Source organism: Oncorhynchus mykiss, chromosome 4 (genome assembly GCF_057628025.1).
Source record: "Oncorhynchus mykiss isolate SJ-2025 chromosome 4, ASM5762802v1, whole genome shotgun sequence".
Lineage (NCBI taxonomy): Eukaryota > Metazoa > Chordata > Actinopteri > Salmoniformes > Salmonidae > Oncorhynchus > Oncorhynchus mykiss.
Genome location: NC_143025.1, coordinates 21,791,791 through 21,811,984, shown reverse-complemented (window position 1 = coordinate 21,811,984; position 20,194 = coordinate 21,791,791). Strand labels below are relative to the sequence as shown.

The window sequence follows — 20,194 nt, the reverse complement described above, 5'->3', positions numbered from 1 at the left end:
GTGTGCAAAAGGCATGAGGAGGTAGGCGAATAATAACAATTTTGCAGGTTAATAACACTGGAGTGATAAATGATCAGATGGTCATGTACAGGTAGAAATATTGGTGTGCAAAAGAGCAGAAAAGTAAATAAATAAAAACAGTATGGGGATGAGGTAGGTAAAAATGGGTGGGCTATTTACCGATAGACTATGTACAGCTGCAGCGATCGGTTAACTGCTCAGATAGCAGATGTTTGAAGTTGGTGAGGGAGATAAAAGTCTCCAACTTCAGCGATTTTTGCAATTCGTTCCAGTCACAGGCAGCAGAGAACTGGAACGAAAGGCGGCCAAATGAGGTGTTGGCTTTAGGGATGATCAGTGAGATACACCTGCTGGAGCGCATGCTACGGATGGGTGTTGCCATCGTGACCAGTGAACTGAGATAAGGCGGAGCTTTACCTAGCATGGACTTGTAGATGACCTGGAGCCAGTGAGTCTGGCGACGAATATGTAGCGAGGGCCAGCCGACTAGAGCATACAGGTTGCAGTGGTGGGTGGTATAAGGTGCTTTAGTGACAAAACGGATGGCACTGTGATAAACTGCATCCAGTTTGCTGAGTAGAGTGTTGGAAGCAATTTTGTAGATGACATCGCCGAAGTCGAGGATCGGTAGGTTAGTCAGTTTTACTAGGGTAAGTTTGGCGGCGTGAGTGAAGGAGGCTTTGTTGCGGAATAGAAAGCCGATTCTTGATTTGATTTTCGATTGGAGATGTTTGATATGAGTCTGGAAGGAGAGTTTGCAGTCTAGCCAGACACCTAGGTACTTATATATGTCCACATATTCAAGGTCGGAACCATCCAGGGTGGTGATGCTGGTCAGGCGTGCGGGTGCAGGCAGCGAACGGTTAAAAAGCATGCATTTGGTTTTACTAGCGTTTAAGAGCAGTTGGAGGCCACGGAAGGAGTGTTGTATGGCATTGAAGCTCGTTTGGAGGTTAGATAGCACAGTGTCCAAGGACGGGCCAGAAGTATATAGAATGGTGTCGTCTGCGTAGAGGTGGATCAGGGAATCGCCCGCAGCAAGAGCAACATCATTGATATATACAGAGAAAAGAGTCGGCCCGAGAATTGAACCCTGTGGTACCCCCATAGAGACTGCCAGAGGACCGGACAGCATGCCCTCCGATTTGACACACTGAACTCTGTCTGCAAAGTAATTGGTGAACCAGGCAAGGCAGTCATCCGAAAAACCGAGGCTACTGAGTCTGCCGATAAGAATATGGTGATTGACAGAGTCGAAAGCCTTAGCAAGGTCGATGAAGACGGCTGCACAGTACTGTCTTTTATCGATGGTGGTTATGATATCGTTTAGTGCCTTGAGCGTGGCTGAGGTGCACCCGTGACAGGCTCGGAAACCAGATTGCACAGCGGAGAAGGTACGGTGGGATTCAAGATGGTCAGTGACCTGTTTGTTGACTTGGCTTTCGAAGACCTTAGATAGACCTATATCCATCCTGCCCTGCCTAACAGTTTGGGGCCAGGGTGTCTCCCCCTTTGAAGAGGGGGATGACTGCGGCAGCTTTCCAATCCTTGGGGATCTCAGACGATATGAAAGAGAGGTTGAACAGGCTGGTAATAGGGGTTGCGACAATGGCGGCGGATAGAGGTAGAAATAGAGGGTCCAGATTGTCAAGCTCAGCTGATTTGTACGGGTCCAGGTTTTGTAGCTCTTTCAGAACATCTGCTATCTGGATTTGGGTAAAGGAGAACCTGGAGAGGCTTGGGCGAGTAGCTGCGGGGGGGGGGGGGGGGGCGGAGCTGTTGGCTGAGGTTGGAGTAGCCAGGCGGAAGGCATGGCCAGCTGTTGAGAAATGCTTGTTGAAGTTTTCGATAATCATGGATTTATCGGTGGTGACCGTGCTACTTAGCCTCAGTGCAGTGGGCAGCTGGGAGGAGGTGCTCTTGTTCTTCATGGACTTCACAGTGTCCCAGAACTTTTTGGAGTTGGAGCTACAGGATGCAAACTTCTGCCTGAAGAAGCTGGCCTTAGCTTTCCTGACTGACTGCGTGTATTGGTTCCTGACTTCCCTGAACAGTTGCATATCACGGGGACTATTCGATGCTATTGCAGTCCGCCACAGGATATTTTTGTGCTGGTCGAGGGCAGTCAGGTCTGGAGTGAACCAAGGGCTGTATCTGTTCTTAGTTCTGCATTTTTTGAACGGAGCATGCTTATCTAAAATGGTGAGGAAGTTACTTTTAAAGAATGACCAGGCATCCTCAACTGACGGGATGAGGTCAATATCCTTCCAGGATACCCGGGCCAGGTCGATTAGAAAGGCCTGCTCGCATAAGTGTTTTAGGGAGCGTTTGACAGTGATGAGGGGTGGTCGTTTGACCGCGGCTCCGTAGCGGATACAGGCAATGAGGCAGTGATCGCTGAGATCCTGGTTGAAGACAGCGGAGGTGTATTTGGAGGGCCAGTTGGTCAGGATGACGTCTATGAGGGTGCCCTTGTTTACAGATTTAAGGTTGTACCTGGTGGGTTCCTTGATGATTTGTGTGAGATTGAGGGCATCTAGCTTAGATTGTAGGACTGCCGAGGTGTTAAGCATATCCCAGTTTAGGTCACCTAACAGAACAAACTGAAGCTAGATGGGGGGGGGCGATCAATTCACAAATGGTGTCCAGGGCACAGCTGGGAGCTGAGGGGGGGTCGGTAGCAGGCGGCAACAGTGAGAGACTTATTTCTGGAGAGAGTAATTTTCAAAATTAGTAGTTCGAACTGTTTGGGTATGGACCTGGAAAGTATGACATTACTTTGCAGGCTCTCTCTGCAGTAAACTGCAACTCCTCCCCCTTTGGCAGTTCTATCTTGACGGAAAATGTTATAGTTGGGTATGGAAATCTCAGAATTTTTGGTGGCCTTCCTGAGCCAGGATTCAGACACGGCGAGGACATCAGGGTTAGCAGAGTGTGCTAAAGCAGTGAGTAAAACAAACTTAGGGAGGAGGCTTCTGATGTTGACATGCATGAAACCAAGGCTTTTTCGATCACAGAAGTCAACAAATGTGGGTGCCTGGGGACATGCAGGGCCTGGGTTTACCTCCACATCACCCGCGGAACAGAGGAGGAGTAGAATGAGGGTGCGGCTAAAGGCTATCAAAACTGGTCGCCTAGAGCGTTGGGGACAGAGAATAAAAAGGACCAGATTTCTGGGCATGGTAGAATATATTCAGGGCATAATGCGCCGACAGTGGTATGGTGGGGTGCACCTGCTAGACAGTAGATCTAGCAGGTCTATAATATTATATTCAACCTTACGTTCCCTGTACTCTATATATATTTGTTTATTATACTTGTTGATACAGGGCTCATATGTGAAACTATTCTAACTGAACATTTTATTTTACAGTGACACTGACTCCGAATGGGAGCCCCCAGTGCCAAGGTGTCCATCCCCCACTGAAGCTGTTTCATCCAGCTCCTGCCACAAGTGGTGTTCATCTGCCCAAATGTATTTCTGCAGGCATGGATGTGCCTCAGGGCCAAAAGGGCACAGCATGGAGGCGTCGCTGTGTTCTTTGCAAGATTAAGTCCCCCATCACCTGCATCACATGCTTGGTGACCCTCTGCTTTACAGCAGAAAGAGACTGCTATGGCACCTGGCATCAGCAGCACAATATTGTGTAGAGGACTGAGGGTCTTCCAAATATTGAAAGTGTTATTTTGTAAATGTATATATTTTTTTCCCATGTTTTTTCTCCATTTTTTTTTGGGGGGGGGGGGGGGGGGGGGGTTGTTAGAATACTATTTTGGTATTTTGTATATAGTTATTCCATTCAAAATGTATAACTTCACCAATTTGGCCACTTGGGTACATTTGGGCTACTTGTGTGGGACACCTGGGTGACTCATTTTGGAAGTTATCATTCTGAAACTTTGCACAAGTACTGTTGCCCTCATGTTTTTCACTGAAATTGTCCCCATCATCCTATCTGAATGTTTGTTTTGCCTTCATTTTAATGATGATACAACAATAAAATAAAAAAAACATTTTTTTTTTTCATTGTTTTATCTAAACCAGATCTACTGTGTTATATTCTCCTACATTCAATTAACATTTCCACAAACTTCAGAATGTTTCCATTCAAATGATACCAAGAATATGCATATCCTTGCCTCTGGGGCTGAGCTACAGGCAGTTAGATTTGGGTATGTCTTCAGGCGGAAATTGAGAACAAAGGGATGCAGCCATAACAGGTTAACAAATTACTAGCTCAACATTTTACGATTTCGGGTGTGTTCGTAAATTCAATCTGGAGTGCCAGTGTGCTCTGGGTGTTCATTAATCCAGAGCATTGTCAGATTGTCCGTTTGAAAATTCAGAGCGTGACAAATGAGAACACCTCACTGACCATTTTACGTGCCATAGCAGAGCTGGTTAGGCTGTTTTCATGTTATCCAGAGGGTTGGTGACTAACTGTGCTGCAAGCAACAATTTAATTACTAATTTTTTTGCAGATGTTTACTTACACGGCCATATTCAACGGGTGTTGAGCGTTCATAAATTCATCAGTTATTCTTTGCGAGTGTGCTCTGAAATCAGAGTAAATAGCTAAGTGGTATAGCCTTTGAATCGCACACCTAAGAATGATGTAAATAATCAAGTCAATCAACATTGGGTAGTTAGTTAATATACTGCCTGACAAGTTTGATGTATTAGTAGCCAACTAACGTTAGGTGCATACTGCTGTAATGCTATGCGGTTGTCAGCCAACGTAACTTATTTGAAAATGTATTACATTTAAACATTTTCTTTTTTCTTCAAATCTGAAAAGTTATGAAGCCATGCCCATTTTCTGAAGAATTGCATTATGGGACCTAAAAGCACAGAAATCGTGTCCACTGCATGTATACGTCATATTGGAACTTTTGGCATACTAACTATGACCAACAAGCATACTTTATACTCAATTCACGTCACAAATAGTAGTCAGTGCAGTTAGAATTAGTATTTGAACACAGCATGGGTCTTGTTAACTGACAGCAAATTGTTTCGAAACCAGTTTACAATGTTGACATGACAAAGTGTGGATTGTGCCCTGTCATCTTTGTGTGATGAAGTAGGTCAAATATGTCTAAGAAGTAATTTGATGTGGGGGTGTTAAGATAGTGACAGGGTGCAGGTCATTGTTTCCTATCAGATCGCATCATTCCCATGTGACGAGAGCCTTTCGATCAAGTCCAAACAAGAGTCATGCAATCAAACCAGATAATGGTTTCAGTCTAGGTACGTACTTGGCTATGAAATCCACAGCGATGTCATCCAGTGAGGCGACACTGTCCCCGGTGCCACAGGATGACTGCGGGTAGCTGACTTCCCTGGGGGGGTCCATGGCTGTGGACATGGCAGTAGGCTCACACACAGTCACTGCAAGGGGGGGAAATGGAGAAAGGGGACAGGGTAAGACACAGCATGACTCATTCACACATGACCCACACAAATCTCAGGGACCGAGTTTCCCCAGCTGTAAGTGTGAAGTTGTCAGGCTTCGAGAGAGTGACAAAAGGAGCATTAGTCCTTCCTTAGAGCAGGGGTTCCTAAACTTTTTCACTCAGGCCCCCCAACCAGCATTGGGGAACATCCCACACCCAGTCTATTTCTATGGACACAAGCACAGTTCATGACAAACTGTTCACACTCCTCGTTGGTTGGAGAGAAATTGAGCAGATTTAAAGCTAATTTCCTGCAATTCTACACATTGTCATTTGGTGCAGCGAATTTTGCTGAAGGCCTAAAGGCTTGCAGTCCTTTAAAAAAAAATCCAGTGTTGCGCCGTTGGCGGTAGGTGCACTTGATTCAGAAGCCCGGCGCACCGGTAGGCAAAGTGTTTCCATTTTGAACCATTTTATTTGTCTGAAAAGACAATTCTGCCTACCCGGCGGACCGGAAGATCTCTGCCTAAAATAGAGTACGCCTACTGCGCTGGCCAATCGTATAGCTCAAATCACCATGCCTACCTACAGCTTCCATGACCCCGGCCACAGCAAAGTTTGGTACTAGCCTATGTGAGATTTCTTAACTTTTAAAACCATGACAAGAGAGACTTTCAAAGAATACAGCAAAGATATGTTTTTATGAGTTCATGTCTAAGTTTAATTCAGTATTGTCAACACTATTACAAAACACGGTTCTCTGTACTTCCAATCGCGCTGCAGTTGCAATGAATGAGTAGCCAAGTGTATCGATAGTCCTGCATTTTTATTATTATTAGCAGCTCATCATGTCTATTTTAATAGAGGAATTTTTCACTTTCTCTGGTCATACCAACATTAATTTTCCCCCCACAGAGGCAGATGCGGTGTGACTTGAGTTTCGCCATTCGGTCGAAGACTGTGTCCCCTCTCTGGTCAGCCTCACCAGAGGAAAGGAAAGAAAGAGCAGGACCATCTCTGCTGCACTCTCTCTCCCTCTGCTGAGACTAATGCAATGTTCAAAACAACTGGAAACCCTGAAATGTCAGACTTCCGACTTTTGAACGGGAAACTTGGGCATCTTTCTAGAGTTCTAGAGCTCTAGAACTTTCTGACCTGAAGTCCACTGACTTCATAATTTGACTTAGATTTTGTCAAGAGTTCAGTTATTTTGAAAGTACCATGACCATTTTAATTTATGCTCAGCTATGCCTCGCAAGTGCCACACCATCATTTATTTTGTTATCAAAGCTTGAGTTTTGAAATAGAACATGGTCTGAGAGAAACAATATTGGCAGGCCAGGCATATAGCCAATATGTTGTGAAAAATATATATATTTTTTACATTAACATGATTTAAGTCAAAACATTACTTAAAATATATTTGCGGTACTTCTCTGCTTGCTTTTTGACTGCTAAAGTGATCTTAGGTCAGAAAAGATTGGTGATCACTGCTTTAACATATGCAATGACTGACATGACAAGAGGAAAACTGATGAAAACTGGTGTGCAATTTTGCACGCGCCACAGTTTAGAAACCACTGCCTTAGAATAGAACCAGCTGTAGCATGTGACTGCCAAACGGCTCACAAGGCTCCCACCACTGCGCTGCGTGTCACAGGGTCATGCTCTGGTCTCTGGATAAACATTACACAGGGTCTCAGAGTCATTACACTGCTTGGAGATCACTCAGAAAAGCAAAATAGTTTATCACCAAATGCTTTTATGGACATCTTTTAGCAGTATTTTACAACCGTAAGTGTCGACAGAATTCAAATGGGTACTGATCCAAGACACAGACAACAGGTGCCACTACAAAAACAGCTACTCTAGACTGAACTGTATTTTGTTTTTTTAAACAATGAGGCTTCCTTTTAATTACTTTCAGCCAAAACAAACAATACCCTGATGAAGACAGCTTGTCTGTCAAAACATTAGTTATTAGGTTATGAAATTACTGCATTTGAGCTCCTTGAGTGTGCGGCTCTCCCTTTCTTTTAAGTGTTCTACTCCACGAGCTAGCATCTCGCCAAACAGGTGTGGGTTTTTCACCTCCAGATTAGTCAAAACAAATTAACCATGTTTATTCAATGTGGTCATTTCCTAAAATTAGTAGAAGCCTCAATTAACATTTAGGCCTAATCGTGTTATGAAACCCCTTTTCAGAGATATAAAGGAATGTGAACACATGACGACAGCAGGACAGCAGAGGTAGAAGATGGACTCATTTGGCTGACTTGTACATCCTCTGGTTATTGAAATTCAATGGCTCCATCTGTGTGAGAGAGACTCAGAGCACAGTCTGGCCCCGTTGATGATCCGTTTGTTCCATTGTGGGAAGTTGCCCAAGAGGGGGAGAGCTGAGCAGAGCGCACGTCCAATTTCTGTCACCAACACGGTACAGGAAACACGTCAGAGCTGTAGAACAATAAGCACGTAACCCCGGCCCACTTTCCATTATCGACTCTGTCCCCTTGTTGGAGAGCCAACACCGGCTGTTTATCTAGGACTGGCTGTCCGTGCATTGAAAACACATACAAGCTGAGTACAATTAAGCAGGAGGAAAGAAAACCTCCATGGGGAAGTCACAAAGCAGAAACATTCTCCTGAGCCAGGGACAGGGTGCAGTAAACCCTTAAAGCCCAGCGAATTTCATAACCTGGTGTTGAGTGGTTGGTTGTACATTTGAGAAAGGTACAAATGTAACTAAAACCAATGTGATTCATGGTTTATGGGCTGTAGCTCAGCAGATCGAGATTCTACCTCCCAGTTCCCTCTGACACTGCCGTTAAAACCTCTAGTGACTCCCCATCCCGCATGCGGGAGCGTAATCATCGACTGACACCAACTAGCATAATGCAACGGACATAAATATTCCTAGAAAATATTCCTATTCATGAAAATCACAAATGAAATATATTGAGACACAGCTTAGGCTTTTGTTAATCACCCTGTCATCTTAGATTTTCAAAATATGCTTTACAGCCAAAGCTAGACAAGCATTTGTGTTTGTCGAAGTTTATCGATAGCCTGGTATAGCATTTTGTCCAGCTAGCAGCAGGTAACAGCAGGTAACTTGGTCACGGAAATCAGAAAAGCAATCAAATTAAATAGTTTACCTTTGATGAGCTTCGGATGTTTTCACTCACGAGACTCCCAGTTAGATAGCAAATGTTCATTTTTTCCTCAAAAAATATATTTGTAGGCGAAATAGCTCCGTTTGTTCTTCACGTTTGGCTGAGAAATCGCCCGGAAATTACAGTCACGAAAACGCCGAAAAATATTCCAAATTAGCTCCATAATATCAACAGAAACATGGCAAACGTTGTTTATAATCAAACCTCAAGGTGTTTTTCAAATATCTATTCGATAATATATCCACCGGGACAATTCGTTTTTCAGTAGGACCGATTGGAATAATGGCTACCTCTGACTCTCGCGTAAAATACACTCTGGGAGCCATCAGGTGACCACTTGCACAATGTAGCCGCTTACGGGTATTCTTCAACATAAATGCGTAAAACTACCAATGCCGTAGACACCTTCGGGCATACGGAGAAAGCGTAATCTGGTTGATAGGGCATTCACTGCTCAATAGGGACGCAGCGCTTTCAAAACATGAGGCACTCCCGGATTGGATTTTTCTCAGGCTTTCGCCTGCAACATCAGTTATGTTATATTTTTTACAGTTTTGGAAACTTTAGTGTTTTCTATCCTGAGCTGTCAATTATATGCATATTCTAGCATCTTGTCCTGACAAAATATCCCGTTTACTACGGGAACGTTATTTTTCCAAAAATTAAAATACTGGCCCCTAGTCACAAAACGTTTCAACCTTGATAGACTTCTGCACATGACCCATTCCTGCAGTGCCTGGCTCAGCCAAGGAAGCAAATACCATGGAGTGAGCTCACCTCTTGCACCAGATACAACCCCTACAATAGCTGCCATTGTACTCTTCTTCCTACCACCAGTAACAGAGCAGCTGCAGATTCCCCATTCCACACACTCAAGACACAGCTGTGGCCAGGGTTCACGTTGCATAGCTGGGGGGGAGGGGGGGGGGGGTCGACATGCCTGCATTGAGCCCTCTGTCTGGGACGAGCCCCTTTGGCTGGGTCTCCAGTCTCAATGTTATTGGCTTGTGCCTGCACACAACAGGTGTCAGTGCTAGGGCTGCACAATTATCCATATTGCATGGGACTACAATATTTGAAACACCATTGTGTCTTTTTTTACTTTGAATGTATTGCTCAAGTTCTCGTTTGGCCACTTCTCAATCACACATCACTCAAGCAGGAAGTTCCTCATGCTCAAGATTTACTCTGCAATACATGCATTGACCAAACAAGAACGAAAAAGCTTTCCACTTTGCTTCCACATTTTCTATATTATATTATTAATGTGTAACTTGCTCTCTGCAAAACACTAGTTAGTTGGTTGGTCTAAGCAAGTTGTAAAAGTGCATTATTTTCTTTTGTATTAGCTCCGAATGCTAATCGCTAGCTAGCACTGAGAAAGAAAACGTTTGCTAGCAAGGTTTTCCCTATAATACAGGCCGTTACCAGTGGCATATATCAGCATTGTTTGTGCAAATCAAGTCAAATTTTATTTGTCACATACAAATGGTTAGCAGATGTTAATGTGAGTGTAGTGAAATGCTTGTGCTTCTAGTTCCGACCATGCAGTAATATCTAACAAGTAATCTAACAAAATAGCTCGTTCTTGAGAGGAAAAGGCAAAGAATTTTCTAAAACCTGTCTGAATATACCCATCTATTTAAATCCAATCAGGCTCCTATGGGAAACACTGACCAACATTTTGGTTACTACTGTCACAACTAGAGGTCGACCGATTAATCGGAATGGCCGATTAATTAGGGCCGATTTCAAGTTTTCATAATCGGAAATCAGTATTTTTGGACACCGATTTGACAGATGTTTATTTTTTTTACACCTTTATTTAACTAGGCAAGTCAGTTAACTTCTTCGATATAGGGGGCGCTCTTAATTTTTGGATAAAAAAACGTTCCCGTTTTAAACAAGATATTTTGTCACGAAAAGATGCTTGACTATGCATATAATTGACAGCTTTGGAAAGAAAACACTGACGTTTCCAAACCTGCAAAGATATTATCTGTGAGTGCCACAGAACTGATGCTACAGGCAAAACCAAGATGAAATTTCAAACAGGAAATGCCCCAGATTTTGAAGGCGCTGTGTTCCAATGTCTCCTTATATGGCTGTGAATGCGCCAGGAATGAGCTTACACTTTCTGTCGTTTCCCCAAGGTGTCTGCAGCATTGTGACGTATTTGTAGGCATATCATTGGAAGATTGACCATAAGAGACTACATTTACCAGGTGCTCGCTTGGTGTCCTCCGCCGAAATGATTGCATAATCTCCAGCTGCGTGTATTTTTCCATTTGCTTCCGAGGAGAAACCCAACTGCCACAAATGATTTATCATCGAATAGATATCTGAAAAACACCTTGAGGATTGATTCTAAACAAAGTTTGCCATGTTTCTGTCGATATTATGGAGTTATTTTTGAACAAAGTTTGGCGTTGTAATGACTGAATTTTCAGGGGTTTTTCTTAGCCAAACGTGATGAACAAAACGGAGCGATTTCTCCTATACAAATAATATTTTTGGAAAAACTGAACATTTGCTATCTAACAGAGTCTCCTCATTGAAAACATCCGAAGTTCTTCAAAGGTAAATTATTTTATTTGAATGCTTTTCTTGTTTTTGTGAAAATGTTGCCTGCTGAATGCTAGGCTTAATACTATGCTAGCTATCAATACTCTTACACAAATGCTTGTGTAGCTATGGTTGAAAAGCATATTTTGAAAATCTGAGATGACAGTGTTGTTAACAAAAGGCTAAGCTTGTGAGTGAATGTATTTCTTTCATTTCATTTGCGATTTTCATGAATAGTTAACGTTGCGTTATGGTAATGAGCTTGAGGCTATGATTACGCTCCCGGATACGGGATTGCTCGACGCAAGAAGTTAAGAACAAATTCTTATTTTCAATGACGGCCTAGGAACGGTGAGTTAACTGCCTTGTTCAGGGGCAGAACGACATATTTTTACCTTGTCTGCTCGGGGATTCAATCTTGCAACCTTACAGTTAACTAGTCCAACGCTCGAACCACCTGCCTCTCATTGCACTCCACGAGGAGCCTGCCAGTTACGCGAATGCAGTAAGAAGCCATGGTAAGTTGCTATCTAGCATTAAACTTATCTTATAAAAAACAAATCATAAATCAATCACTAGTTAACTACACATGGTTGATGATATTACTAGTTTATCTAGCGTGTCCTGAGTTCCATATAATCGATGCGGTGCGCATTCACAAAAAAGGACTGTCGTTGCTCCAACGTGTACCTAACCATAAACATCAATGCCTTTCTTAAAAATATATACGTGTATTGATTTCAAACCTGCATATTTAGTCAATATTGCCTGCTAACATGAATTTATTTTAACTAGGTAAATTGTGTCACTTCTCTTGCAACAGAGTCAGGGTATATGCAGCAGTTTGGGCTGCCTGGCTCGTTTTGAACTGTGTGAAGACCATTTCTTCCTAATAAAGACAGCCAACTTTGCCAAACGGGGGATGATTTAACAAAAGCACAATCGTTGCACGACTGTACCTAACCATAAAACATCAATGCCTTTCTTAAAATCAATACACAGAAGTATATATTTTTAAACCTTTTTAAACCGAATTTTACGTCATTTGACATAACATTGAAGGTTGTACAATGTAACAGCAATATTTAGAGATGCCACCCATTAGATAAAATACAAAACGGTTCCGTATTTCACTGAAAGAATAAACGTTTTGTTTTTGAAATTATAGTTTCCGGATTCAATCATATTAACAGCATTAAAGCATTAAAGCATTAAAGACAAACGTGTAGTTTATTTTTTTGCATGTTTTCATTTGAAATGACTTATTACAAGCTTCACAGCATCAACCCTAGGAACATTTTTAATTTGTACATATTAACCAAAGACTCGTATTTCTGTGTTATTATGTTATAACTAAGTCTATGATTTGATAGAGCAGTCTGACTGAGCAATGGTAGGCAGCAGCAGGCTCGTAAGCATTCATTTAAACAGCACTTTCGTGCGTTTTACCAGCAGCTCTTCAAGCATTGAGCTGTTTATGACTTCAAGCCTATCAACTCCCGAGGTTAGACTGGTGTAACCGATGTGAAATGGCTAGCTAGTTAGCGGGGTGCATGCTAATAGCGTTTCAAACGTCACTCGCTCTGAGACTTGGAGGTTGTTCCCCTTGCTCTGCACGGGACGGGGATTTTGTGGAGCGATGGGTAACAATGCTTCGAGTTTGGCTGTTGTCGATGTGTTCCTGGTTCGAGCCCTGGTAGGGGCGAGGAGAGGGACGGAAGCTATACTGTTACACTGGCAATACTAAAGTGCCTATAAGAACATCCAATAGTCAAAGGTATATGAAATACAAATGGTAGAGAGAGAAATAGTCCTATAAATACTATATTAACTACAACTTAAAACCTAAACCCTCTTACCTTGGAATATTGAAGTCCCACGTTAAAAGGAATCACCAGCTTTCATATGTTCTCATGTTCTGAGCAAGGAACTTAAACTTTTTTACATGGCGCATATTGCACTTCTACTTTCTTCTCCAACACTGTTTTTACATTATTTAAACCAAATTGAACATGTTTCATTATTTATTTGAGGCTAAATTGATTTTATTGATGTATGTTAAGTTAGAATAAGTGTTCATTCAGTATTGTTGTAAATGTCATTATTACACACAAAAAAATATATATATAAAAAAATAAAAATTGACCGATTAAATCAGTATCGGCTTTTTTTGGTCCTCCAATAATCGGTATCGGCGTTGAAAAATCATAATCGGTCGACATCTAGTCACAACCATCTCCTCCCTTACTTTTCCATTCATCATCATGCCAAACAAAACTGCATTCCAAGTGCCCACTGTATTCCAACCATAAAATTGTAATTATTCCCTATCTATGATTATGACAGTTCACTCAAGCATTTTGAACTATAATCGCAAGTAAAACCGTAATATTTGCCACAAAAATTGAGATTCAATTTTTTGCCCATATTGTGCAGTCCTAGTGGGTGCTATAGCCTACAGATCAGAAAAAGCTTGCTCACACACCCAAACTATTTAACAAGAGAAGAGGTAGATGGCATTCTTGATCATTCTGAATGCTGCCTTTGGGATGATCCTCAGGCTGGAATGAGTGTTACATTCCTCACCCACTCTTTTGATGAGGTGATGTCACGTGAGTTGACAAGTCTCACGCAGCAGCCCTATAAGACCAATTTCTGTTCAGATGTGACGGAACTAGTGTCACATGCAATGACAGTTTGTTTCTCATCCCCACCAGCTGTCAACCAAGGCTGTGTATTATTTACCTTCACAATCTGAAGACCAATACAAAACCAGGGGAAAAATAAATTGAGGCACTTCATTGTTGCATGATAGAAACCCATTTCCTTCTGTCCTGTTGATTTAGCCCTGACTAATTAAACTACATTGCTGTTAGGTGAGGTTTGTGGTCCTCAATTTGAAAATGGGTGGGTCACCACCTGACCCAAAAGGTGCAGTTCATTATAAAAATGCCTGAATGATGTTGCTCAACCCTGCTAATGACCTGCCAGGGAGATTCCCTCAATGCTCCCTAGGTACGGCTCAGATGGATTTAGCATTGGGCTAGGGCTGTAGAATTAATCGAAATTACATCATAATCGCAATATTAAACTTGTGCAATATCCATAATCGCTAAATATCTATATTGAATGCAATATTTTGAAACGCAGAGTCCGTTTAAATATTTTTATTTTATTTACTTTGTTCTCTCTTCTTGGGGCTCCCCCCTTTGCTGTTAGATTCACTATAAGTTTACATGCTGTTCTGTTAGGTCAAATGCAGTCAACAGATTGTTGCAAACAATGCTGCTTTCCACTTGGCTTCTTAATATAAATCATTGTATTTACGTGATTGCAACAGTTCACCCACTGTTTTGACCCATATTGCATGTCAAATCACAATATTTGTTAAAAAAGAAAGAATCAGAATTACATTTTTGCCCATGTCGTGCAGACTTACATTGCACACAGTTTCCTCACAATAGCAAATGACTGCCTTGTTGCAGTCAATTAGGAGAGGATTAGGTCCCAAACAGTATGTCCAGTACACAACTGCCACATGATGTCCATTCAAAAACTGATTGCAACGATAGACTGACTGATTTGAGTAGAGGCCTTTCTTGAAAAAGCCACATCAAAAATATTTTCAGAAACCAGCATTAACTACAACAAATCCTCCCCAAAACTAAGCAGGGTTTCCCAACACACAATCCCTTTCCCCACCCACACAGCACTTAAATACCCAACATTTTAGAGAATTTCAGATGCAAAGAAAGCACTTGCTACATTATTCAAATCCCTCGCCTTTCCTTCTCTCGCTCCGCCTGCATCTCCCAGATGGCCAGCTCACCCTTCTGCCTGGACCTGTTTCCAAGGCTGCTCAAACACTGGGGGTGAATCAAGTTTCCATCCAACCAACTGCTGTTTCTGGCAGCAGCAGCCTGGCGAGGAGTCCCAGTAATGCTGGGGTTTCTTTCTTTCTGCCTCGCCCTAACCTGTCCTATTAGCTCTACATGGAGGGCTGGATGCTCCATCCCAGCAAGCAAGCAGACACACATACCTGCTGACCACATGGGCTAGTGAGGTGGATGAACCAGTACCACATATCAGCCTTCATAGCTGTAGTACATAAGTTGTTTTGAACTCAATGTAATATTAATCTATGAACTAAACCATACGAAGGACAATTCAAACGAACACAGAGGGACTCAAATGTAAGAAAACATCCGTCACACCTTGAAAGAGCCCAATGACGCTAAAGATCACAAGCGTCAAGTGACATAAGCGGTTGCGTGCCAGATTTAAGTGAAAGGGCTGAACATCTCATTCTAAATCATGTAGAAGGACTTACAGTGCATCCTAGTAAGCAAACTTCAGATCTCTTGTTTCAGTTCTGGTTGCCGGTTCTCTGGACTGCGTAAGCGTGCTTTGTATTCTGTCAGCCACTAGACACAAAATATGCTGGCCACTGTGTCTACTCTAACACATCATTAATTTTCAAACTGAGTTTGTCCCTCCTCCAAAACCCCACCCTCTCAGCACTAGCTTCTTTCCTGCAGACATCCTTACACACTTCCCCCACTAGTATTCCAACACTACAGCCCATCTCATTGGCTGATAGGGCTCACACCACAAGACTTGTCCCACATATAGGGTCACGTCAGCCAAATGAATGCAAGGAGGAGGGGAATGGGTCTGCAGTCGGTGAAATTCCCTTTCCTCTTGGATGATGTCGTTTGCTCACGCGTGTGTGAGCCCCCCCCACACACACAAATGCAGTTATGCCGGCGGGGGTTACTACAGGACAAGGGGGATTAATCTGGTTATCAGGCCAGGTTGCTATGGCGATCCAGCAGCTGTGCTAGCTGAGCTTTGACTTTCCAGAGACTAAATGGATAATTTTTATTTTATTTATTTAACCAAGTAGGCAAGGTTAACAACAAGTTCTCATTTACAACTGTGACCTGGCAAAGATGAAGCAAAGCAGTACGACAAAAACAACAGGAGTTATACAAACAAACGTACAGTCAATAACACAATAGAACAATCTATGCAGTGTGTGCAAATATAGAAGAGTAAGGAGGTAAGGCAATAAATAAATACATAATTAACATTTAGCATTAACACTGGAGTTATAGATGTGCAAGTAGAGATACTGGGGTGCAAAAGAGCAAGAGGATAAATAACAATATTGGGATGAGGTAGTTGGGTGTGCTATTTACAGATAGAGCTGTACCTGTACACAGCCAAACAGCTGATGATTAAAGTTAGAGAGGGAGATGTCTCCATCTTCAGTGATTTTTACAATTCGTTCCAGTCATTGGCAGCAGAGAACTGGAAGGAAAGGCGGCCAAAGGAAGTGTTGGCTTTGGGGATAACCAGTGAAATATACCTGCTGGAGCGCGTGCTACAGTTGGGTGTTGCTATGGTGACCAGTGAGCTGAGAATGCAGGGCTTACCTAGCAAAAACATATGACCTGGAGCCAGAGGATTTGGCGACGAGTATGAAGCGAGGGCCAGCCAACGAGAGCATACAGGTCGCAGTGGTGGGTAGTATATGGGGCTTTGGTGACAAAACGGATGGCACGGTGATAGACTACATCCAGTTTGCTGAGTGGAGTGTTGAGGCTATTTTGTAGATGACGTCGCTGAAGTGAAGGATCGGTAGGCTAGTCAGTTCTACAAGGGTGTGTTTGGCAGCATGAAGTGAAGGAGTCTGTTGCGAAATAGGAAGCAGATTCTAGATTTAATTTAGGATTGGAGATGCTTAATGTGAGTCTGGGAGGGGAGTTTACAGTCTAACCAGACACCTAGGTATTTGTAGTTGTCCACATATTCTAAGTCAGAACCGTCCCGAGTAGTGATGCTAGTCGGGCGGGCAGCAATTGATTGAAGAGCATGCATTTAGTTTTACTAGCATTTTAAAGTAGTTGGAGGCCACGGAAGGAGTGTTGTATGGCAATGAAGCTCATTTGGAAGTTTGTTAACTTCTCTAGGATAGGGGGCAGCATTTTGAATTTCGGATGAAAAGCACACCCAATTTCAACTGCATGCTACTCATCCCCAGAAGATAAGATATGCATATTAGTAGATTTGGATAGAAAACACTCTGAAGTTTCTAAAACTGTTTGAATCATGTCTGTGATTAAATATGATTCTGACCAGTATTTTTTGTAATTATCCGTGATGGGAAAACAGTAATCCACATCTTTCACTCAGTGAAGAGATGTGCGCTAAGCAACTATTGGCTAGTTATTCTGTCTGTAAAGGAATGGGCGGGGTATTGTTTGAGCCTGCTACAATTGCATTAAAACAAGCCGCTCTTCCTCTGCTCTCATTTCCCCAGACATGTACGAGTGGCGCGTGTCTAAGTCTTCCCTTCTCCAAACATTGTGTAGGAATCCGAATCTGTTGCTAGTCATTGTTGTTCAATCTAGTTATTTCCTGTCGACTTTGCTGTAGCCATATTCTTGTATTCGTCTGTCTACTTCGAGTAGTTTAGTAGGCCTACTTTGTCGGTCCTTATTATTCCATTGCTAATGATGTCTCGTTATGTCGCGGTCCAAGCCCATGCTTGCTATTATTAATTTATTCTCACCCAGGCATGTTTACAGAGCAACACCGAAAATAAAAATGACAAAATATAGATTGTACAAATGTGACGTAACATGACATCAGGACAGACAAGTTTTGCTCCTCTTAAAAGTTAAACAATATATAGGGCAAGCGAATTAGCCTACCTTCACCTAAATCTGTGTCTGGACTATATGCAGCCATGCATTAGGCTATTTATTTGCATAATTTGTTAATTGAATAGGAAAGTAAATCGTGTGCATTTTCATGTCGGGGGCGTTTAGGAACACAACGATTCACTCTGAGATGCACTCAGTGAGAGCAGTATTGCACACTTGAGCTATAGGCTTTACCAGCATTTAAAAAGGGCACTTCCGATCACGAGTAAATCCGATTACGAATATCAAGCGTGATAAAATGGATATGATTACGAGTATGACGAGATCGGCATACCCCTACCTAGACCCCACACTCAACTCTGGACATTTAAATTAGTTCCACGGCTTCCCTCCAAGGACTGATTTAGACCTGGGACACCAGGTGGGTGCAGTTAATTATCAGGTAGAACAGAAAACGAGCAGGCTCCGGACCTCTTAGGTTAAGAGTTGACTACCCCTGCTCTAGATTATTTCAGATAAGTCAGTTGAAAGCAGAGAGTACATTACAGTTCTGAGATCCCTCCAATGGAACAGGGGTGCTTAATGAACAGTTAACTTCTTGGTGACAGGGCAGTATTTTCATGTCCGGATTAAATGCATGCCCAAATTCAACTGCCTGCTACTCAAACCCAGAAGATAAGATATGCATATTATTAGTAGATTTGGATAGAAAACACTGAAGTTTCTAAAACTGTTTGAATCATGTCTGAGTATAACAGAACTTATTTAGCAGGCGAAACCCTGAGGACAAACCATTCAGATTTTTTTTTTTTAGGTCACTCTTTTCAATGGATTTTCATTGGGAATACAGATTTCTAAGGGACCTTCTTGCAGTTCCTATCGCTTCCTATGTCAACAGTCTTCAGAAATTGGTTGAGGTTTTTCCTTTGTGTAATGAAGTACGGCCATCTTGAACGAGGGTAACTTCAAGTGTACTGTTAGATAGAGGTGCGTGACCAGAAAGCTAGCTACAGTTTGTTTTCCTCCTGTATTGAACACAGATCATCCAGTCTTCAATTGTATCGATTATTTACGTAAAAAAAATACCTAAAGTTGTATTACAAAAGGGACACTAGCGTCCCACATATCCCAGAGAGGTAAAAACAGACGGGAGAGGGAGTGGGATGAAAATCATTAATCAAAATAAATGTTTTCATTTACCTTTTTTATGGGATACACAAGGCAATTCTAGGTCTTGTGGCATATTCTGGTTAAACTATCCCAAATTCAATGGACTTGAATACAACCCTCTTGCATACACAGTGCATTCTTCCATCACATGAAGTGCACTCTTCCATCACGTTCAGCTGATTCTCAAGATCTTGCACACTAATGAGATGCTACATGCTTTCTGGTAAGTTGATTACAATACTGGGCGGGGTGAATATATTTTATAAATGACATACATTATTTTTGTTAACTAGTAAATAGTAGCCTACAGCAAAATGTGTTTAAATAATTTCCAACTTGTTAACAATTTCTGCTAGTTAGTTTTTGCTACCATGTGGGTTTTAGCTTGCTTCAGCCTGCTAACTGAGGAGTGTTAAATTCCCCCGTTCCCATACATGTTTCATTACAATTTTTCTAATCTTTACAGGAAAACGACACAGCACTATCTGATGTGTGGAGACATTTCAATGCAGCTAATGTAGAAGGAAAAGCTGTGCACATTTGCAAATACTGTGCCAAATCATATGTGAAGAATGCAACAAAGATGGAGAATCATCAGGCCAAGTGCATAAAGTTCCCTCAGCGCTCACAACAAGCAACCTCTGACAAAAGTCCCTCTACTTCTATTCGAGGTGAAAATTATGAATCAGACACCTTATCGATAGCAATAGCTCATGGTCCTCCTGTAATCAGAAGTTGTTTTTGACCCAATGGAGGAAAGTAGTCAGAAATGCTGATGAATGTCATGCTAGAGCTGTGTATGCAATTTGTTCACCTCTGATGCTTACAGGCAATGTGTATTGGAAGAGATTTCTGAACTTTCTTCACCTAGCATACACCCCTCCAACCAGACATGCTTTATCTACTAATTTGCTGGATGCAGAGTTCAAGTGAAGGTCAAGCAAATCATAGAGAAAGCAGACTATTGCAATCATCTTTGATGGGTGGTCAAATGTCCGTGGGCAAGGAATAATTAACTACATCATCTCCACCCCTCAACCAGTATTCTACAAGAGAACAGACACAGCGGTCTATACATTGCAGATACGCCGAAGGCAGTCATCATTGACCTTGGACCACAGAAGGTATTTGCACTGGTGACAGAATGCTGCCTGGTCATGAAGGCTGCTTGGTCATGTCACACACCCATTGGCT

General features: G+C 42.2%; 1 protein-coding gene across 2 annotated transcripts in view; it reads right to left on the bottom strand.

Annotated features, from left to right (window-relative positions):
* The window catches only part of LOC110521504 (long-chain-fatty-acid--CoA ligase ACSBG2), a 56,398-nt gene that overhangs the window by 32,405 nt on the left and 3,799 nt on the right, over window positions 1–20,194 (bottom strand). The window contains exons 1-2 of one of the 2 annotated variants that reach the window (XM_021599099.3): window positions 15,490–15,747; window positions 5,281–5,413 (exon numbers count right to left, since the gene is read on the bottom strand). In XM_021599099.3, coding sequence (XP_021454774.3) covers window positions 5,281–5,413; window positions 15,490–15,496 — 140 coding nt within the window. In that variant the 5' untranslated portion in view covers window positions 15,497–15,747. Of the gene's footprint in view, window positions 1–5,280; window positions 5,414–15,489; window positions 15,748–20,194 lie in introns of those variants that run through there. The other variant, XM_021599102.3, reaches the window with a different exon arrangement.